Genomic DNA, 23,314 nt, shown 5'->3' with positions numbered 1-23,314 from the left:
ATAATGCTATTAAGAATCATACGCTTTCATTAAAAACCCGTTTTTCGATAAACTTCTTGGAGGCCCCTTCAGGGCCCAAATGCTTGGGGGCCCTTAGTTTTATGCTTAAAGGTGCACACCGTGCGTTACGCCACTGTCCACATTCTCTTGATTTCGTTCTCCCAATAGTGGCAGAAGCTCGTGCTCGAGTCCCCCCTTTATATATAGAAGCTACAGTCCTGGTTCTAATCTTACATAATACATTGTATTCTCTATTCTGTGTTCAAACTGACAGCAAGCTGGACAAGTTCAATCCAACTTTCACAAAGATTGACCGACCTTGATAAAGCCGTAAGTTTTTTGTGCAAGTAGTTAATGGGAGCAACGCTTGGAAATAGGATCCTCTGCTGAGGGTCTTTGGTCAGTCCAAACCTAACGGTTTACGTTTCGTTTTGTTTAAACAGCTTTCTGTCAGCCACAAGCACCAATTCCTCTGCTAAGAATGTACACATAGGTCAGGTTTGTAACAAACTAGTTAGGGCATTCCAATTTTATCGCGTGCGTTTCAAATATTGGCAAAGCTGCTGTTGGAAACATTGTTCTACTGTTTACGGTTATCAAATTATTTATTAACCGAGAAAGACATTTTTTGTTGGTGCTGTTATCAAATTCAAAGGAAGAGTATTTTCAATTTTATGCAAAATTGAGCTTGGAAAGGGTATGGATCATGACTGAGAATTCCCAAGAAGTCGATAGGATAGTTTGAGGGCTGCAGGTCTGAAACAGCGATTTTTACCTCCCCCCCCCTGGAAAAGGCATATGATAATCAGTGATATATCTATATGCGGCATCTAAAGCAAAAGAAGATCTTAGTCTAGAGATCTTCAAAGATCTAGAGATTAACCAACTGCTACGAAAAGTAGGCTCCAATGCAAGTTTGAAAATAGGGGGTGGGGTGGGGAGGCAACATAAAGAATCATTGCTAATATTTTTCCCAGAAAGCTTTTTTGATTTGCAAAGAAATGGGAGGGGCTGCTACGAAGTTTGTTTACGAAGTTAGGGGAAAAGGGGAATCAATTGAACATGCTTGGAATCATCTTCTGTATTGATTTGCCTTGAACCGTCTATTATTTATTGCCTAGGGAGATGTCAACCATCTATCCCCTTATTGAGGCAATGTTTTTTCTAAATACAAAATGATTAGCGGAGGCAGTGGGGGAGGGGGGCAATTAAAAAGGATACATTGACAGCCGCAATGCACTGAGAGAACAAAAAACCAAATAAAAAACTGTTCAGTTTATATTTCACCCTATCATATAGGGCTTCCACTGAACTATCAAAAGATCAGTCTCAAAACATCTAAAAAATGTTTGCCCAAATCTAGAAAACTCAAATACCTTTGACAAGCAAAAATTGCATCAAGAAAAAATTAGTTTGAAAATAGTAGAGATGTATGGTCTATGTTGTGTTACAATGCAATACTCAATGATTCTATTCCTATCAATATCATTTCATTGTGAATGGATTTCTGCTTGCTGGCTAATTAATCATGGTTGCTTTGTTTGTTTGTAACCTTATTTTAATTTGATATTTTTCTAGCTATACATATATATACTTTCACTCTCACTTTATACTTTCACTTTCACTCACTCACTCACTCACTCACACTTTTACTCTATTATAGCTTTCACTCACACAAAAATATATTATTGCTTCAAACATATAAAATCAATCATTCAACTTGTTAATAGCCTATACTGTTAATGTCACTTTATATTATTTATCTTGTTTGTTTTGCCAGGATGTTATTCCATGTCAATCAAATTTTTGATCCAGATATTAACACTAACTGAGTGAAACAGCCAGAAACAGGACTTTCAATTGATTCATCAAAAATCAATTGCATCTTTCTCTTTCTCTTATTTCTACAGAACAATCACTGTAAGAAATCTTTCTGAAAGAAATCTTTCCCTGAGTGTGTTTATTTTTGTGCTTAAAAATGTGTGAAAAATTTGATCTTGCTATAAACCTAACATTTCTTTGTCTTGATAACTATGCTTTCTCTACTAAAAGAATTTGGATATCCATGACATTAGTACCTGTGAGCCCTGTCACAAAAAGATCAGATCCATCGTCAAAGGTAGAAAAAAAGTCATAAGACCCATTGTTTCTTAGATATTTTCCAATTTGCAGTGCCTGGATCTTTTCTGGGACAAAAAGACTTTTTGTAAATGTAGCACCAGCTGCAGGTGTTGGTCCATCTTGCCCATCGGTTCCAGCTGACAAAAAGCAGTAGGATACCCCAGATTTCTCAGCAGGCAATTTCAATGACTTAACAAGCTTTTCAAAGGTATATCCAGTCCATAGTACCAATTCTTGGTTTCTGCCACCTTTCCCTGTTCCTTTGACATGGACTGTGGTTTCTCCAGCACTCAGTAAACATATTTTACCTTTAGTTTTGAACATATGGTAAGCTTCTTTGATAATTTGTTGATCAAAACAGAGGTTAGACTGGGGCATTCTATCATGCATAAACAATAGAAGCATGCTTGAAAAAGTACTTGCAACACGTTGCACATCACCAGTAAGACTATCACTCATAACCATGACAGGGTAGCCTTTGCTTTCTGCCATTTCCTTGCATTTGGCAATCGCCACTTTATTGTTGCCGATGATAACATTTTGGACATTTGGTAAGTCCAGAATGACATGTGCTGGTTCTGATTTTTTTCTTGATAAATATTCTTTAACTTTTTCAGGTATATTGTCCAACATACTGTAACGTTTAAAAATTTCTATGCAGTCAGATGATTGTGAGGTATCTTTGCATGTTGGTCCAGATGCTATCAAGTCAATAGGATCTCCAACTATATCAGACAAGATTAAAGATATTACAGATTTGCATTTTGTCATTGAAGCCAACTTGCCACCTTTCAGTCTTGACAAATGTTTTCTTACAGTATTAAGCTCTTGTATGGTGGCCCCATTTTTGGAAAGACGCTTAATAGTTTCAAGCTTGTCACTCAGGGATATTTCTTTGACAGGTGCTGGCAGCAATGCTGACCCACCACCAGAGATCAAAGAAATAAGAATGTCATCAGCTTGAAGATTTTTCATAAAATTTTCAATATCTACAGCAGTCTGCATGGCAGCATAATCAGGAAGATTGTTTCTTGCACCTTCTTTGGCTAAAATTTTACTTCCTTCAGATAGAAGCATTTTTCTTGCATCTTTGAAAGGGCTGTTCCTCAGAGATTCATGAATGCCCACAGGGACACTAATAATACCTTTCTGAAGATGATTTTCCAGCAAACTCTCTAAAGCTTGAGCCATGCCAAGAACTGCTTTACCAAAGCCTATAACAAACACATTATTGTCCAAATTGTAATTTTTACCTCCTACAAATAGTTGTCCTTCATCAATTTTCAGGTTGTTTATTATCAGTGACCTTGGTAGCACAGACTCTAAGCCACTTTTGAAAATCTGTTTTGAAAATTCTTTCAACGCCATCATTTTTGAAATTTGAGTCGTCAGGTCTGACAATTCTATGGAGTCATGTACTGGACATAATGGGTACCTTTGTTTCGTCGAGGCGATTGTCTGATCGTCGAGGCGGGTTTCTCTTCGTCGAGCCGGGTTTCTCTTCGTCGAGCCGGGTTTCACTTCGTCGAGCCGGTCCTGTATCGTGAAAGCTGTCGTTTCGTTGAGGCGGGTTGCTCTTCGTCGAGGCAGGATTGATTAATCGTGACAGGTCTCGCTTCGTCAAGGCAAATGTCACTTCGTCGAGGCATTGAATTGAATTGATCACTTTCATGTAGTCGAGTCGTGTTCCAGGGGGTAGTGGTTTATAGCAAGGAGCGGAAAGAGGCGGGGAGAGGAGGAGAAGTGTCTTGAAACTGTTTTTGCTAAGCAACTGGATGCCCATCTGAGCAGCTGGAAGCCATGGGGAAGTGGTGTTTACGTCCTTCTAAACACGAAAGAATATTTCGAAGAAGCATGAAGTTTGTTCAAAGGGGCCCAGCTCAAGATTTTCTAAAGAGTCCCAGGAGCTTCAGTTTCTCCCAGTAGCTTTCAATTAATTTTTTCACAAATATCCCAATCACACTCTTTTTTAAAGAACAAGTAAATTCAAATTTAGACAGGCTTTCATTAATTTTTTCCCAACTTTTAGGCCTGGATTGTTCTTAATTTGTCAAAAAAGTAGTGCAAACGTATTGGCTTAACATTATATTTTATGGAATCAAAATATGGAACGAGATTTCATTGGAACTTCGTACTAAGTCAAGCAAGATATCATTTCAGAAATAGCTTCGCAACTGGCTTCTACAAATATATAATGAAATGTGAACCTAAAAAATCTATATTCGATTTCTTCATTACAAATCTAAAGAGTCCCCCTTCCCCATTTTTCTTTTTTTTCTCTTTATTTTACACCCCATTCCTCATTTTATTTTGTCGTAATTTTTATCTTTATCATTATATAATTGTTCTGCAGGGCCGGTGAAACAGGGGGGCGGGGGGCCATGGCCCCTTCACCTTTCTGCAGAGTAGAATAATTTTTTTTGAGGTAAAGTGGAAAGAAATCTAGTATACCATTCTGTAAGTAGGTGCAGGCACCGCGAAGCAGGGGGCTGGGGGGGGGGGCTTTAGCTTCTTGCAAAAAATGCCAAATTTTAAGTAACAAACTACCAGTAAAGCCTCTTTTTATACTGTTTTTACCCCACACTTTTTAGACCCCCACTTTTCTCAGCGCTCCGCGGTGCCTGAAGTATACTTAGTAATATTTTTAAAATGACCTTAGATTAAGCTTGGTAACTATGTATTTACCAAAGAGGACAAAAAAGAAAATTGAAAATGGGAATTTGGTCAAAAAAGTCGGTCATTGTCCCAGTGGTAGCCTAAACTTCGCTCCTAAGGTCTATTTGTTGGCAGGAAATTTCTCAAAAACTGTAGAAGGAAAGAAACTGCTGGAAAGAAAATTTTTGAGAATACGAGAAATGAAGAATTTTTGTTGCATAATCTTTAATTTTGAGTTGACAGTGATTCTTTTGATATTTCAATGTTGATGGTTTTGTTAAAGCTTGATTCCTTTTTTTCTCCTTCATTTAATCGTGGCCCCTTTTTGGGCCCTTTTTAGATCTAAAAAGCTTGATTAAGAGCTACAATTAAAAGGTTACTCCAAAATTTGCAAAAACTTTCCTGTTACATGTCAACATTACAATAGACGAAATTATGCGACACATTGATAAAAGAAAGCTTGAAAATATTTCCTCGGATTTTCCTTCAGTCATAATCCATTTTTAGATACTGTTTCTGGCCATACCTTAAATATCATATTTCTAAAATTTTTCTTGCCGCCAACCATGGTGGCCTTTCCTAAAACCTTTCATAACCTTGATTTTTTGGCCCCTCCACTTTCAAATACGTTTCGCCGGCCCTTTTCTGTTACTGTTTGAAATGTAAAACTCGAATTCATATCATCTTGTATTACAAGTTGTAATGTTTAATACCTAGAACGTTGTCATTATAAATCATTTTCACTTTTACTATAATCATGTTACTGTATTCACTGGGCTCGAACACCGTTTCGGTGCCTCCCAACATCCTAGGCAACTTTTTTGTTAACATGTTACTTGCTGTTAAAATTCGTAATTATCTTTATCGACACTTTATTGACTTCTAATATTGTAAAATGGTTGCTGAATATTAAATGAATTTGAGTTTGGAGCTTGAGAAAAAGAAGCTCCAGTTGACGCAATTCATAAAACGTTTACAAGAATGAGGTGAAATTGAGAGTTGATCCGCTTGTTACTGGGTTGTTCAGCTTGTTCCTCGTTTTAGAATTGGCGGCCTTAAACTGTGTTACGCCACTGACTCACCCTCCACAACACTTTCTTTTTCAAGAACATTGTTCGTAAAAATATTCAAACTCAGAATCATCCAATTTATAAGAATATTCTAAGAATATTGCTCAGTCTCAGCATATTTGTGCCTAATTTTTCAGCATTTGCCTGTTTTGAGATTTTCATAGCATTGAATCGTAGAACTGACCTATCTATATCTCGTTTTTCAAAAAGCGTGGTTTTTTATAGAGTGAGGGGGGCCCCAGTGAGCGTTTTGAAAAAGCGTTTATATTCAGATTTAAAAAATAAGAATACCGACAGAATATATTCAGGGTCAAAACAAAAATATCATAAGAATATCGAAGCTGGAAATATTTTATAACATTCTCATTAAAAAAGGGTGTATCACCATCTCGTAATTATTTCTTTATTTACAGCATGCTAAAAACGAATATGGCTATTTTACAGCTTACTTAGGCCGACTACTAGGTACTTTTAATAAAAACGAAACTACCTAACGGAAATTGTAACCAACTTGATAAAAGCAAATTGAGGACCAAATATTTATCAGTCAGTATGTATTCTGTGTCCCGGCTTACAATAGGAAGTATCTGTCATCAAAATACACGACTTTTCTTGCAAGATAGGCACCAAGCTGCTCATCAAAAACAGTTTCAAGACACTTCTCCTCCTCTCCCCGCCTCTTTCCGCTCCTTGCTATAAACCACTACCCCCTGGAACACGACTCGACTACATGAAAGTGATCAATTCAATTCAATGCCTCGACGAAGTGACATTTGCCTTGACGAAGCGAGACCTGTCACGATTAATCAATCCTGCCTCGACGAAGAGCAACCCGCCTCAACGAAACGACAGCTTTCACGATACAGGACCGGCTCGACGAAGTGAAACCCGGCTCGACGAAGAGAAACCCGCCTCGACGATCAGACAATCGCCTCGACGAAACAAAGGTACCCATTATGTCCAGTACATGACTCCATACAATTCAGTGGTACTACTGAACTACAGTAAATATCATTTTTGGAACTGCGGGGTTTTGTTTATACGGTGGAGCTTTATATAGCATACGCATGCGTAGAGTCAAAATGGCGGTTGTTTTGAATGGGTAAACTATTCATTACAAAGATTGGTTGAAAGATTGCGCTCGTCTCTTTCCGTTTGCAACACAATGATCCATCTTGCTCAAATTAGTTTGGGTATTAAAAAACGACAGAGTTTCCGCTGCTTAAAAGAACATTTGAAACGAGGTATTTCTGCCTTAGAAAGTTGTGATTCTGCTCGGATATGAAAAAACTTAGTCAGACATGGAGGCAGAAAAGACCACGAAATACATCTCATTCGTCAAATAATGTCAGAAGAAAAAGCGGAACAAAAGATACACAAGAAGAGGAAGAAAATGACTTTGATCTTATGGTAATTCAAGATACATTAAAACATGTGGATGGACGTAGAAGACCAGTCTGCCCAATCACCCGTATACTTTGTAGGAAATAAAATATTCACACTTATTTTCAGGCTCTTACAAAAGATACATATCCATGTGTTAACTGTTTGATCAATTGATAAAACAACTGATCTATCTGTTAAATATTCAACCTGAGAATTATATAAGGCTCATTTTGGCAATGTAGTCATCACAATTTAGTATGCAAGGAGTCTTTTTAGAGGAATTACATTGCCTTATGTATTGTCAAGACCTCTTTAATTATTTGATGATAAGTAACACAACCAATAAAAAAGACATTGTTTGAAACAGTCAACAACTTGTTATGAGTAGACAAATCAGGTAAATGATGATGTTGACAATTCAATTAGATAAACAAGACCATAATACAAAATGATAATGTTTGACAATTCCATTATATAGACAAATCCATGATATTGACAATTCCATTAAATAGACAAGTCCATGATAAACGTTTTGACTCTAAGACCCATCTAGGACTGTTGGGAATTAAGCAAAGGTCTGTCATGGTGCTTTCATGAATAAGTAGATCAAAGGTGTTATTCCCAACAGTCCTCTATTCCTATGGTTTTGTTCTAACTTTCTTTTCCCGCATTGTTTTCTTTGGTGCGTCTTTATTCCTTGTTTATCTCTTTAGGTTGTTTATTATTCCTTATGACTTCTCTTGCATCCTGATTGCTCCTCTAGCGTACTGCTTTATCACATGGTTTATGATCCGCTTTGTTTAGCCTATGTACTTATTATTCTTCTTTCGGCCTTTATTTTATCCTGAAGATGACTCTAGATAGAGTCAAAACGTTTATCATGGACTTGTCTATTGAATGGAATTGTCAATATCATGGATTTGTATAATTAATGGAATTGTCAAACATTATCATTTTGTATTATGGTCTTGTTTATCTAATTGAATTGTCAACATCATCATTTACCTGATTTTTCTACTCATAACAAGTTGTTGACTGTTTCAAACAATGTCTTTTTTATTGGTTGTGTTACTTATCATCAAGTTTATTAACAAGTTGCAATTTCCGAAATCTCAATATTTAATTATTCTTGTGAATATTTTCTTTTAGCCCTCTTTGGGAGCATCTTTTGATTGGCAAATTGAAGAAATTGCAACTGTCAGCCAACTGAAAACAAGCAAAGAAGCAGCCACGAGTACAAAGCATGATTCAAAGTGCAAGCTGGAAAGTTTTAAATCCCCAAGCATGAATAGTGTACATCTTTTAAAAAATAGACAAGTCTCAACACCTGCTGATCTGGCAAAAGATACACATGCAGACATTTTCAATGGCATGATATCCCCTGTTGGTACAGTAAACACGAAGACAAAAGCCTTAACTACACAAGATGGAAGTCTGTTGTTTTTACATGAAAAGGGAAACAAAAGAGAACTTGCAAACAAACAAGATGATTACCTTTCAAAGTGATTTTTTAAAATTTGCTGTTTACCTAGAGTTTTGCATGAGTTTGAAGCCTCTATTTTTTGATAAAATAATAATAAAAAAAGCTAAATTGCAGCTTGGAATTTTTTTGCGAATTAATGCATGGCTATGAATTTTATTCATGTTTTACATAATGGTCTTATTTTTTAATCTGCTTGTTATTTTTTTGCTGTTGTAGACAGTGGTGACCTTGTCATTTGATAATTTTAAATTAAAGCTAATTACTATTATAATGGACTGACATGTTGTCTTTTTATTGAGTATAATGATCTTCACATTTTAGACTTGGTGCTAGCTCAAGAAGTGCTCCTGGTCTGGGATGCAATTCACAATCTGGTTCCAAACCAAGTAAATACTCATTGAAAATAGACTCATGGGGTCTTCCAGAGTGTGTTGTCAATCAATATGTTGCTCATGGCATAGTAAATATCTTTGAATGGCAAAGAGAATGCTTGCTTACTGGCAAAGCATTGAACGGAGGTAAACATGTATTAAGAATACATATGATCTTTTATATATCAGGTTTCCCTTCTTCTTAAGACTTTTGTTTAGAGCCTTCCTCATTAGAGTTTTTGATTCTTATTTTCCCTTGAATTCTAATTTCAAGAATATTTTTTCCAACTTTTTCTCATACCTAGTAGACGATAATAGCCATAGTACTGTTAACACAATGTCAAGATTTTGACACAGAAGAAAACCATGCTACATTTAATAAAGGCTTGAACATTCCCTTATTACAAACATCAGTAACTCACACATTTTAAAAACATTTCATCATCTTCCTTGGGGGTTTGTGCTATCAAGATTAAACTGTATTTTTGTCACCTTGATGGTCCTATAGGTTTGATTATTTTTTACCTAGGCAACCTGGTCTACAGTGCTCCAACTAGTGCTGGAAAGACACTTGTTGCTGAAATTCTCATGCTGAAACAGGTTTTAAAGACCAAAAAGAAGGCCATCTATGTTTTGCCATTTGTCAGTGTTGCAAGAGAAAAGATGTTCTATTTACAGGTATCTAATATAAATCTATTTCTGCATTCTAAATTCACATATATATCTATCTCTTTAAGACCTTTCCTGGTTTAACATTGCCACCATCAAAGTTTGCTACAGGTATTTGTTTCACTTTGAGATTTTCAGGGGGAAATGGGCATCGGAAGGTCATGACTGTTTATTATCTTATTAGATAGTTATAGTACTGAAATGATACAGAAGCTGGAATTTTTGTGATATAGGATGGACATGGTGGAATAATTGCCAGAGGTTACCTCCCCCCGCTTCCTATTCAGCTTGAGGCTGTTGTTTTCTTCAAACTTTTTCACAGACTACCATTGCATTGACAAAGGTTGGTTCTTTTGCAGGATTTGTTCAGAGCAGCTGGAATTCGCGTTGATGGATACATGGGTGCTCAGGCACCGAGTAAAGGCTTTATAGGGACAGATATTGCTATTTGCACAATCGAGAAGGCAAACTCATTGGTTAATCGATTAATGGAGGAGCGGAAAATAAGCAGTTTAGGCATGGTTGTCATTGACGAAATGCATATGATTGGGGATGGTCACAGAGGATACCTGCTAGAACTCATGTTGTCAAAGATTCGATTTCTTCAAAGTAAGCTTGAAAACAGTTGTTGTTGTCCTTTTTGAATAGAATGAGAGTGGTAACGGTTTGGCTAGTGCTTTTAATGCGGTGAGCAGCGCTGTTTGTACGGGTTTAGCAAGATCGAGCAAGTCATCAAAGTAGATATTACCTAACCAACCAAGTAGGCAATCATTCAAAAAGTATACCCTTTAGGGTTCTGAAAAGAGTATGAGTGCAAAGAGGGAACAAAAGAGATTTAAGACAATTTCTTAAAGCACCGAGTCATTGTAATAGGCTCTCTCTATAGGAGACCATTTGCTTTCGGTGTGATCGCTGTAGTTGCATGTGATATTGATTTTGACGAAAGCTGTTTTGTTAATCAGTACGAGGTGAGTTCATGTGATCAGTCTCAGACCCGCCAATAACAATGCAGCACGAATATCACGACTCGCCATATTTGGATATACCCTCTCCTTTAATCACGACACAATGCCTCTAATTTAATTTTACATGTATCTTAAATGTGGCTACATGAAGGGCCTTAACCGTTCACTATATTCAATAATGCTTGATCTTCACATTAAAGTCAAACGCTCCTTCACACTTTCCTTTAAGAATCGTCTGCAACTGATGATACAGCAGAAGACTGCGGTGTACAAATCGTTGGTATGAGCGCCACTTTGCCAAACTTGAACATGCTAGCTGATTGGCTCAACGCTGATTTATACCTCACTGAATACCGCCCCGTGCCTCTTGTTGAAACGATCAAAGTTGGTAAGGTTATAATGGACCAAGACCAACGGACGATTTCTGAAATCAACGAAAGTGACATTGTCCGTGGAGACGAGGACCATATCGTACCGCTCTGCCTGGAAACCATACGCAACTGTCATTCTGTGCTGATATTTTGTCCAACAAAACAGTGGTGTGAACGGCTTGCAAAGAACATTGCTGATAATTTAAAGCACTTAATAATGCCCGACCCCAAGCAAGGAGAACTCCAGAGCGTAGAGGATAGCCGCACGGCCCTATTAGACACTGTGGCGATAGCAGAAGTCATTGAGCAGCTTAAACGTTCCCCAGCGGGGCTCGATAAAGTCGTTGCTGATGTTGTCTCTTCTGGGGTGTCATTTCACCATGCTGGACTTACATTCGACGAACGAGACATAATCGAGGGTGCATTTAAAAGAGGAGCAGTAAGGGTTCTTGTTGCTACATCAACTCTGTCATCAGGTAAAGTTCATAGTGGAATAATGCTTCACGTATACGTTTTTTCTGTGTAAGCTTTTACACCATTATAAGGTAAAATAAGAAAGATGTTGAGAATTCTATTATAATTTCTTTTTTAGATAACTTTCTATAGCATGTATTCTGATAATTTGAAATTTTTTTAAATCAGATGTTCAATACCTTACCATGACACCTTCGTATTGTAGGCCCATTTGTGCCGAAGCTGTTGTCGTTTGTAGAGAGGCATCTGTTGCTGAAAGGCTGCATGTCAGGGCTGGGCTATTGTTCTTGGGGCTCGAGCCCCCTCAAATATCATAAAGATCCTTTGTTTCTAATAAACTATTCCTTTCATTTCTATTTTTCCAGTATCTCTGATCTAGGAGGGTTTTAGCGCAGTAAAGAAACATTGAAAACTGTTTCCTTGCTGTATGAATGCATCCGCTTTTGGTATCTGTTAATGGATGTCCACCTGGAGTGTGAGGCTATTTATCTCTATCATGTCCTGATTTAAATTTAGGTTATTTTGTAAATTATTTAACCCGACTTTTAGGTGTAAATCTACCAGCAAGGCGTGTGATTCTACGAACCCCAATTTTTCACGGTAAAGTGATAAATTCTCTGGTGTATAAGCAAATGACAGGCAGAGCTGGGCGAAAGGGCGTTGACACAACAGGCGAAAGTATTCTCATTTGCAAACCCAGTGAAAAGCAAAAAGGAATCAAGCTTCTCAGATCTCATCTCGATCCAGTTTACAGCTGCCTAATTGGTTGGTTCTCATCACTACCTTCTTGTTTACAAATCTCTTTCGATCAGAAAGATCTGGAAGATAAAAGCGTTTTATCTTATAATTTTGCAGTTATTACAAAAGTTCTAAATTATCGTATTTTCTCAAAGTATGGATATATTCAATTATCATGTAATGAACATAGCCCAAAATGTTTGTCGCAGGTAATTGAAAAGTATATTTATAAACAAGAAGTTTTCCAATTTGATTATATGCATTTAAACTGCCTAATTATGCTATGCTTCGAACATATGTCAATTTACTTTCATCTTATTCTTATACCATATTGAATTTTATCCATAAAAATTGAACAAAATAAAACTTTTGAAGCAAAAAGTGTTTTGATCTATGTACTGCCGTTTTATACTCGGAAGAGTGTCAGATGAAAAGCGTAAGTTTGACACAAAATGTTTGCTTTTTTCAAAGCCAGTTTTCAACTTTGCCCCACGAAAAGATTGTTTGCATATTTCAACCAAGTTAAGCAAGAGATTTAGTAAAGTGCCTGCTCAGATGGTAAACATTTTTGTCATATTGCAGGCACAGATAATGAGAGTGAGGTACCTGGTATGAAGCGTGCTTTGCTTGAAATCATTGCTGCTGGTGTCGCAACGACAAGAAATGACGCGGAAACATACGCGAAGAGCACGTATTTGAATTTCTGCCTTGCCTCCTTGAAAGGCTGTGACCCTGCCAAAGCAATCAAAAACACAATTTCATTTTTGATTGAGAATGAGTTTATCAGGGTCGATAAAGGACCGAATTTGGACAACCAGTTGGTATGAACAGTCATTCATTCTATCCCGTCTCTTCTTTTTCTCATCGTTAAGTTTTTCAAAGAGAAACAAGCAAGTCTTTTCTTCTGAAAAGTTATTTAAGAAACGGCAACGGCTGTTTTAAGAATCTTAGTGTAATTCTGGCATATGTTTTAAAACCAGTATTTTAAGCAATTGTTCGTAAGGATAAACAATTTATAATCTCTATTTCTATCAATAACTTATTTTGTTATTTAATCTTCAAAGTGGCTACATCGATTTCTTTCATTAAATTAAAAAAAAATGTTCAGAAGTGTTCAGTTCTTGAAATGTCTAGAAATCCCAACACATTTTTGCTAACACATTGTTTTCTGGCTTTGCCGGTGCACTGTCAGATCAAAAAATGTTAGGCTTGTCAATCAACCACACTGTCTCACTGCAGATGGATATTCATTTTCTTTAATATCTCTTTTTTCATTTAAAGGCTTCTCCAAATATTTGACCTGTAGACTTTGCATGTTACGTTTTCACTGGAAAAAGCGATGTTTCAAATCCACATTGTACCATTTTTGCCTACTTTACAGCAGTTTTTGACTGCACCTGCCTTGACTCTCCACCACCAGTACCTCAATTTTACTTAACAATACACAAAAGATAATTTATAATTGATAAATAATATTTATGTATTTTCTAGAAAATCACAGCTATATCTGTAATTCATCTAAAGTCCCGATTGTACTTGAAAAAACGTATAATTCCTATCGAAATGGAGAAAGTACTATAAAAAATGTCTCCTTGGATCGAAATTGGTGGTATTTCTGCCAAAATATTTCCTGTCCTTCTTTGTTTTACTTGTCCTAATTTTAGTTATACTTTGTGTGAGTAGCAAAAATCACTTTTTGCAAATTCTTGGCCTCTTTTCACTTTCTAGCCAAGCACAAATAAATAAATGCTCCATCTCCAGTGCAGACGTCGTTATATTTTTCTTTACAACGATTATCTGTTTTAGGAAGACGAAACGGAGCAAAGATTCGCCCCAACACAATTAGGCTCAGCTACATTGGCATCTGCATTATCACCTGACGAAGCTCTAGTCGTGTTTAAAGAGCTCCAAAAAGCTAGGCGATGTTTTGTCTTGGAAAATGAACTGCATATTGTGTACCAGGTATTCCAGAAACTCTCCCATATCCTCAAGAACTGAGTTTATTTATCTCTGTTATGCAAAAAATGACACATTTAATGTATTAAAGCAATTTTTAGATCGAAAATTATTGACCCAAATTGAGAAAGAGAAGCTTCAAGAGAGAATAAGTATGCAATCTTCAAAAAAGCAATGCCTTTTAAGAGTTTAGCTTTCAAAGGCGTCAAAAGACGATTAAAAGGACGGCAAAAATTTTGACACTTAAGATTATCTTCATTTTACGGGTATCACGGCTATCGCTCTTAGATTCATTAAGTGCGGTGATTTATAAGTAATTTTTCTGCATTTATAAGTAAACACTCGATATTATGCTTATGGACAAGCCTGCCGGATTTGGTGCATTCTAGAAAACGACTGCCGCATTTTAAGAAAATAACATGATTTGTTAATGTTAAAGTGTTTTAAGTACATACTCTTGACAAATATCAAAATAGTGCTTCTATATGAAATGGTACATAGATAATGTGTTTATATGTCTTTTATTGTGCCTAGCTTGAAACCTTGCTAACAAGGTTCCATTCAAATATCCTTATATTTCTCCAGGTGATGCCTATATACATGCAATCACAATGGCCAGAATTGGATTGGTATCGTTACTTCAGTATTTACGAAAAGCTTCCTCCTCAGTACAAAAGAGTTGGAGAAATTGTTGGCGTGGAAGAAGCTTTCCTCGCAAGTGCAGTACGTGGCCATGTACCAACAAGATCAGAGGCCCAAAGACAGAAGCTTGCGGTACACAAACGATTTTACTCCGCACTTGTACTCTTAGAATTAGTAAATGAGATACCATTGAGAACTGTGAGCAGACGGTACAATGTCAACAAAGGCCTCCTGCAATCTCTTCAAAATTCAGCATCAACGTTTGCTGGGATGGTCACAAAGTTTTGTCAGAAGTTAGGTTGGAGAAACCTCGAGATGCTTGTTGATCAGTTTCAAAATCGCCTATCGTTTGGCGTTACTCAAGAACTCTGTGACTTGGTTCGTATTTCAAGTCTTAACGGTGCAAGAGCACGATTACTATACAATGCTGGGTATCATACTGTCGGTGCTTTAGCTGTCTCTTCACCAAATGATTTAAGAAAGTTGCTGGAAAATTTTGCTCCTTTCGAGAGTGATAAAAAGCTACAAGGCGAGAGTGGCTGGGAAGTTGCTTCAAAGAAGCGTTTGAGAAACTTTTGGGTGACAGGGCGGAGTGCAATGACAGAGGCAGAAGCTGCAGAGTTGATCGTATGTGAGGCGAAGGAGCTTGTGCAAGGAGACCTTGCTGCTATGGGAGTGCAAATGAATGACGTTCAATTTCAAACCAATCAGTTCACAAGGCATGTCAACAAGAAGACTGAAGACCATTCAAATCGTGGAAGGGTATCTAGTTCTGCGGTGAAACACAACAACGATTACATATCTGAGCTGCAGACCTCAACGAATGGTTTTGTCAGTATGCAATGTGACCGAGTCCCTGTACCTGCAGTGAATTGTTCAGAGAAGAGCTCTTCTTCTTCACAAAACCAGAAAAGGCACCTGGTAGTAAATGATGGAAATACTGCAAAGAATGGAGATAGGATAGCTCGTGACATTGTAGCTGCTGAACAAACTCTAGCTACGGGTAAAAGGAGCAACTTAAGAAAGACACTTGACCAAGTGAATGAAGACTTAGAACCAAGAGACACTAGCAAAGCAGAAGCACCAAAATATACTGCCCCGCCCCAAGTCGCAATAAAACGTGTAGATACAAGTAACAACAAGGAGAACATTTCTCCGCAAGACATGAAGGTCCGCAATGAGCCGTCATCTCCTGAGGTATGTGATGAAGTTTCGAATAGAAAGAGAAGCTTTAATGACATTTCTCATGATTCAAAGAACCAAGAATACTTTCAGATGACTAATTCCTTGAATATACAAGATTTTGATGCTTGTATATCAGATTTGAAGGAAGCTGATGGCAACAGTAGCGAAAAGATAATGAACAACGATTGTATGACTGCAAATATAGAGGAGGAATGTTCGTTTGCACAACAGGAAATCAGTCCCCTGCAAATTGAAAGGTCACCAGACAGAACTGCTGAAAATTCACTAGAAGATGCAAATGGATCGTTCATTTTGATTAACTCACGAGAGGAAGAACACGTTGGGTTTGATCGTGAAGGATCTAAAAAGGACACATCAATGGAGTTATTTTCACAACCACAATTTGATGATGCTGAAACTCACACACCGCTAAGTTTCAATGAATACAGATCGATAAATAAATTTACCAAGATATCTGATTATGTTTTTGATAATCAAACAGAGAATGTTGATGGAGCTGCGGCTGTTTTAAGCGAGAAAGGAAATTTATGCAGACAAGATAAGGAATTTAGAAATAGCAATGTCGAAAAGATCGAAGAACAAGGGTGTACTGTTGTGGACAATTGCCTGTCCATTAGGAGAAAAAACAGTAATATCTCTTTTGATGGCTCTACTTCAAGTATTCTTTTCGACAGTTTTGGCACCTGTAATCTTTTGTCACCTGGTAATGATAATGATCATAACGAACAATCGTTTTGCCTGAAGCTATCAGAGTCTTTTGCTGATGAAGGCGATGCTTTCCAAGAAACAACTGAAGACAGAATCAATATCCCTATTTTGCGTAAACAGAAGACTGATCGATCTGGTATAATCAATGACCATAAACAAAGTGCTGTTGACTTTCTTGATGATGAAAACGATAAGGTTGAGATCAAAGCAAAATGTGGATTTGACAAAGGGATCGATGGTGATGCCGAGATCGTTATGTCGGGGAGCGATTCATTTACAAAAGCGCTCTGTGAAATCGATTTAAATGACCCCGTAAAGAAGCAGTTGAAGGTCACTGACGAGGCAGAGTTAAACCAGGCTAGCAATCGTTTAGATGGCAACAAGCGGCGTAGCAGTGAACGTATCGCGAAAAGGAGGTTAAGTAACGATGACTCCTTTCGGATAGTTGATGTAGTGGCCAAAAGAGATGTGTTTGATTTGTTTATAGAGAGGTGCAGAAGTACAAAGATCTTTTCATTTTCTGTAGCTCGGGGTTCAAACCTGGATGCAAACAAAAATAAAGAGCAAGCTTTTGAAAATGACATTGCAGGGCTATCTGTTTGCTTTGGAGGGAAGACGTCTTTCTTCGTTGATTTTCTGGAACTACAAGACTGTATTGGTTGGAGTTTGAAAGGAAACGAAGATATAGCTAGGAAACTAATCGTTGAGTTGACAAGAGATAGCGACTCAGTTAAAAAGATTGTATATGATGCCAAAGAGCATTTCAAAGTATTTTTAAAGTCGTTTGGATGTGAGATGAAGGGAAAAATTTATGATCCTAAGGTTGCCGCATGGCTTTTGGATCCTAGCTCAAAAGAACCAACCTTCCACGAACTTGCATTGCGCTATCTACCAGAAGATTACAAAGACATAATTCACAGTAAGTTATCCTATTTTAGTGAATTAAGTTATTGTGTCCACTGGTGGGAAGTCAGCCATCAATGGGACTGAACCAATGGGTCTACTAATCTTTATTTATTGTAGAAAGAGGCTAGGATGGCTTTATATAAAAAGTCTAGGGCTTTGATTTTTTTGAGTGCATGCCACTTTACTTGGTGGATTATTCTAATCGTTTGACTGAATGTTCTTCCTTGAAGAGATTTCTTTTATTTCTTAAGACACAAATATAATAAGTACAAAAGTACGTCTTACTTCTTAAACTGTAGCAGAATTAATCGATCAGTTTAAGGAAATAATTAATGGGTTCGTCGGGTCTTAATGTAACTATTGTCCCCTACTATGGACCTTCCATTTAAGAATATGAATTTTGAGATAAATAGAATAAAAAAATGGAAGAGCATTGGGAATCCCATTCAACGATCCCTCGTCAAACTTTTAGATCTGTTGTTTAAAGCAGACACTGCTGTCGCTCACCAAAGGAACCTACAGCTCCTGCCACAGTCCTACTGAGATAAATGTCCCGGACTGCTCTTCACGTTTGGAACCTTTCAAACACGTGTGGCATGACTTCCCAATAATTAAGAACCTGTAAGTCCACTCTAAATTAAGTTTCATGAAAATTTTACTATCTGCAGTCACATTAGTGCATTACTTCAATGTAGCAATTCCTTAATATATTTGCAAAGCATTACATATTAAAAATCATTGTTTTCTAGGGGTTGGAAGTACATATGACACAGGAAGTATCGGCCTCATAAGTGACACTGCAGCGTCGCCTCGTTTACGTGCTAGCGTTGAAGCGGTCACAATCTACAGATTGATGGAAATATTGGAAATGAGGATTTTGTCAGAAGGTCTCTATTCAAGTTTTCTACAAGTGAGTCGTTTATTTTCATCAGGACTACGCAAATATTCTAACATTTATGCTCTAATTTCCTCAAACCTTCGTTCCCTGGTATGCAGACGCAAAATTGCTACTAGCATTGTAGCAAACTTGGTTTGAAAAAAACAACCTTGCAATGCCTTGGTAACGAATTGTGATTTTCTATGCTAGCTTTGATGCCTTGATTTATAAAAACAATGCAGTATGCACCAGGGCCTAAAATAAGAAATTTTTACAGATCCACATTTTTAATAAAAATTGGGCGTGTTACTTTGCTGGGATTGGTATCATGGGGGTGGCAAATATAGAAACTGCCATCATAGTGCAAATAGCATGTCCTCATTGGCAAATTCTTAAATGAATGAAGTATAAGTAGCAAAAGCTGATTCTTCACAATACATGGATTGGGTTAATAAGAAAATTAGCTTCATATAGCGATGTCTTAATGTGTGAGCGGAAAGTTATCGAAAGAAAAATCTTTTTCTTGGTTTGTTCGGGTCTCTGTCAAAGTTATTTTTTTTCCTGTCACCTTCAAAAACTCTCTTAAATCAGCCTCACTTCCCAGACTTGTGGTATTTTTTGGTATTTTTTGGTTTTTTGGAACCATATCTTTGCAGCTTTTCTCGGAACTCGAAACTTGCGAGATCAAGCATATTAATTGCAATATTTATCTATTTGATAAGTTTTCTGGAGCTATGCTGCTTTCCCCACCTGCTTCTATCTTGTTATAGGTGGGAATCAGCCTCTTTGCATCGACAGAATTAGGGATTGCTGCGATATCCGGGACAAAAGCTGGGTGAAGCTTTCTTAAGTTCTGTTTACTTATTGAAAGTTCTTAACTGCATTCAGCCCATCAAATTCTTTGCCATCAAATCTGTTCTTCAAAAAGTTTTGATACTATAAACGAAAACCTCGTTACAGATGGCAAATAAACTCTTCTCTCACTGATGTACAAATTGTGCTTGTTTCTTCTTATTTTCTTTTCGCCCAGTTTGAAAGCATGATATTTACCCCCATCTTGTTTGTAATGCAGAAACCACGCACCAGATCTCAATTTTGGAATTACGCCAAATTTGTCATAAGATTGTGCTAGATTTGCAAAAATTATGCTAGATTTCAAATCAAGGTTTATAATTTTCTTTGAAATCTACTGAAAAATATCACATAAAAACCCCAAAATACATTACGGGCAGGAAATCATAATCTCGGTCTTGGTCTTAAGGCTCAGTGTCTTTTTTGAAGCAAGTCATAAAAGCACACTAAATTGAGATGATGTCTTGAAGTTAAAGCTGTATACAGATTCCATCTTACTTCAAAATAGCACACAACAATATCATAAAGCGCAATTGATTTTTCTTCGCATGTACTGAAGCTTCGAGCTCTGAAGTTTCTTAATTCTTCTTTATTATCCATTGCTTATTTCATATCGTAATTTTCTTATAAAAAATGAGTGCAATACATAAGGCTGGGATCGGGCATTCACTCCGAGTTGAAAAAATGTTCCCATTTCTTTCTCAGGCGTTTCGGTTGGTATTTTATGCTGCACTTTTAGGAACATGCATTATTTACAAGTCCACACTTTCTACAATTACAGGTCCACAATTTTAATTTACGACACCACAAAGTGAGTCAGATCCACGCTTATTTTAGGCCCTGTATCGCACACTGTCTCTTATTTCCAAACAATTCCCTGTTTTGCCGGTCAACGCTTGTCCGATCTTTATCATGCTCCCAACAAAAGGTGTCAGTGGTACTATGGCCCCATCACTTTTGTTTGATGCCCCCGCTTAGAGATTCATTGAACATTGTTTACTCTCAGCGCCAGCAACCCTAAATAACTTCTTTCTGTCAACTGCTACCTTTTCCTGTCTGTGAATGATGTCTCAGTAAAAATTTTGAGTAGTATCCAGTGTTTTTTTAAATCTTCACCCATGACTTCCAGAATATCAGACATTTGGGAGCCAATAATTCTACAACCCTGACAGAAGCTACACAAACGATTCCATCATTTTTAGGATCATGAACTTCTTTGACTCTAATTCAGTAGTATTCTTTCAGACGGTACAAATATTTCCTCGTTATTCTCAAAACAATGCTAAAATATCACCACTTTACAGCCGAATGGAGAACCTAAGTTCCACTTCCCTTTGCCATGGTAAAGTCCAATTATCTTCAGCTTAACCGCTAGTGTGACAAGCATACCGTTTTATTTTATGGCATACCAAAGCCGAATCACCTTCTAATGATGGCAAACTATAGTCACTATATTGTTTTAGAGAATGGTATCTTAGTACTTTATAGAGATTTATGTTAAGTTACTGTGTCTATTTAAGATTGAAATGCCGGTTGCACACACTGTTGCCAAAATGGAGTTGAATGGCTTTGGGTTTTCCCCTGAGCAGTGCGACGCACTAAAGCACAAGCTACTGAAAAGACTGCAAGATTTGGAAGCTAAAGCAAAGACTCTAGCGCGGCGTCCGTTTTCTATTAATAATCCTGAGGAAGTTGCCCAGGTTCTTTTCATTGAGCTGGGATTGCCTCCAGGTGGAGATGCTGAGGTGTTGGTTGCACAGAAACGAGGATTAGGCGGGAAAAGGTCCAGAACGAGGCATCTCAGCACTGCTAAAGGTACTCATATGTCTGTTTTTCATTACAATTGAACTCAAGTTTTATAGCCATGTTTTCACATTTTGAGTTTGACGCCTACTCAATGAATGAAACTTGCCTAAAATCTGTTTTACATTTTTCACTGGTATAGAATTTATGACCGAGCTAAACTGAAAACCAATGGTAGCTGTTACTAAAATTCCCAGAAACCAAATTCTCGATTCTTATACCTACATTCTTGCAAGTTGTTCTTTCCTTCTCGTGTTGATAAGGTTTTAGGCGATCAATAAATACCCGCCAAATGCCAATTGAAGCTAGACTTATTTTATCTAAAAGTAAAAAATTAACTCTCCTTGCTCTTATGTACTTAATCGTTAGTAATTTCTCGTGTCCACTTCTGCATTTCTCGTTATTTCATGGACTATCAAAGATTATAAAATAAGGTACGCCCAAGGTTGGCCTTTCATTCGATTGACCAAATCTTGCAAAAGACGAGCAACGCAACTGACGAAGTACAAATCCAATGCGACGAGAAAACAACGCAATTTTGATTTACGGAAACACAAAAATGACTAAAATTTGAAAGGACTGTGTTTTGCCTCGGCATACAGGGCATAATCAGAGTGTGAAGTATTTTTCTTGTTTTTTCTAGGTGTTCTTGAGAAATTAAAGGACCTTCACCCATTGCCATCAGTAGTCCTTGAGTGGAGGAAAGTAAACAAAGCTCTGACATCAGTCGTTTACCCGATGCAGCATCTTAAAGAATATTGTCAAAGTTCCAAGATGTTTCGAATCCATTCTTGCTATCAACTGCATACTGTTACTGGTCGTATGATTGCCATTGAACCGTGTATACAAAACGTTCCGAAAGATTTTGACATTGTTCAGGATGGCGAAGGTACTGCCGTAGAGGATATTTTTCAAAAGACATACTCTACGCGTAGGCCTGTTAGAGAATGTACCCGTCTTTCGTTTGGTGAAGGTGATCGGCCTAATGAGGGTGCCAAGCACGACATTAGCATGAGGACAACTTTTGTACCTGCAGAGGGGGGAATACTGGTTTCAGCTGACTATTCACAACTAGAATTGCGAATCATAGCGCATTTGTCACGTGATCAACGCTTATTGTCAATACTGAATAGTGAAGGTGACGTTTTCCGTATGATTGCAGCTGAAATAAATCAGTGCCATATAAATGAAGTTAATGACCAACAGCGACAAAGCGCAAAGCATATATGCTACGGTATAATATATGGAATCGGACCAAAAGCCCTTGCTGAAAAGCTACATGTCAACGAGGATATGGCAAGTGCCTTCATGGAACAATTCAAATGTCGGTTTTCAGGCATCAGGGAGTTTACGAAACGGACGGTTGATTTCGCCAGGGCAAAAGGTTACGTCCTCACAATGTCTGGAAGAAAAAGGTATTTTTCGACAATCAATTCTAGAAATGCCCAGTCGCGAAGTCTTGCAGAAAGGCAGGCTGTGAATACTGCCATACAAGGTTCTGCTGCGGACTTAGTTAAAAAAGCAATGATTCAAATTGATAAGCGAATTAGTGCAGAGTTTCCGGAGAAAACAAACACGTATAATTGCCCTCATGATGCAAATGTTCCGAACGTTGCCTTTGGAAGTACGAACGACTCTCGTAGAATGAACGCAAACTGGCTTTGCAAGCCGAGGCTGATCCTACAACTTCACGATGAATTGATTTATGAATGTTCTGTTCAGGAACATAAACTGTTTACACGCATCATGAAAACAGAAATGGAACAAGCATTGAAACTTGCAGTACGTCTTCCTGTAAAAGTTAGGACCGGTAGTAGCTGGGGTGAATTGATAGAGTATTTGTAAGGTGTAACATATTTATAACCATAGCGATAATTCTATCTCTATACAGGTAAAAGGGTTTAACGTATTATTTATTATAAGTAATTAAGTGGTTCTGAGTACTGATAAACTTTTGATGATATCTGTTTCTTCTTCAAAAAAGGCCTTCTTCACCAACGAGGGGCAAATCACTCCAAAAAATCTCGTACACCTTTAGTGGAAATCCTATTGTTTTATCTA

General features: G+C 37.4%; 2 protein-coding genes across 4 annotated transcripts in view; one reads left to right on the top strand and one right to left on the bottom strand.

Annotated features, from left to right (window-relative positions):
- Positions 1-23,314, top strand: part of LOC135694715 (DNA polymerase theta-like) — a 24,917-nt gene extending 1,603 nt beyond the window's left edge. Inside the window, exons 1-13 of one of the 3 annotated variants that reach the window (XM_089109663.1) lie at positions 5,658-7,326; positions 8,382-8,734; positions 9,037-9,233; positions 9,616-9,764; positions 10,115-10,364; positions 10,950-11,567; positions 12,115-12,330; positions 12,886-13,124; positions 14,110-14,265; positions 14,845-17,734; positions 18,471-18,631; positions 20,971-21,265; positions 21,897-23,314. In XM_089109663.1, coding sequence (XP_088965789.1) covers positions 7,279-7,326; positions 8,382-8,734; positions 9,037-9,233; positions 9,616-9,764; positions 10,115-10,364; positions 10,950-11,567; positions 12,115-12,330; positions 12,886-13,124; positions 14,110-14,265; positions 14,845-17,734; positions 18,471-18,631; positions 20,971-21,265; positions 21,897-23,098 — 6,774 coding nt within the window. In that variant the 5' untranslated portion in view covers positions 5,658-7,278 and the 3' untranslated portion in view covers positions 23,099-23,314. Of the gene's footprint in view, positions 1-5,657; positions 7,327-8,381; positions 8,735-9,036; positions 9,234-9,615; positions 9,765-10,114; positions 10,365-10,949; positions 11,568-12,114; positions 12,331-12,885; positions 13,125-14,109; positions 14,266-14,844; positions 17,735-18,470; positions 18,632-20,970; positions 21,266-21,896 lie in introns of those variants that run through there. The other 2 variants (XM_065213557.2, XM_089109664.1) reach the window with 2 other exon arrangements.
- On the bottom strand, positions 1,302-3,713 carry LOC135694711 (glycerate kinase-like). The gene has a single exon (XM_065213551.2). The coding sequence runs from the start codon at positions 3,490-3,492 to the stop codon at positions 2,032-2,034; it is 1,461 nt and encodes a 486-aa protein (XP_065069623.2). The 5' UTR covers positions 3,493-3,713; the 3' UTR covers positions 1,302-2,031.

This window comes from Rhopilema esculentum, chromosome 8, assembly GCF_057945365.1.
Source record: "Rhopilema esculentum isolate cy_ngs chromosome 8, ASM5794536v1, whole genome shotgun sequence".
NCBI classification, from domain to species: domain Eukaryota; kingdom Metazoa; phylum Cnidaria; class Scyphozoa; order Rhizostomeae; family Rhizostomatidae; genus Rhopilema; species Rhopilema esculentum.
This window is presented reverse-complemented; position numbering and strand designations above follow the sequence as displayed.

Excerpts from the sequence above, each read along its gene's own strand:
- LOC135694711 (XM_065213551.2), bottom strand. The coding sequence starts at position 3,492 with ATGATGGCGTTGAAAGAATTTTCAAAACAGATTTTCAAAAGTGGCTTA.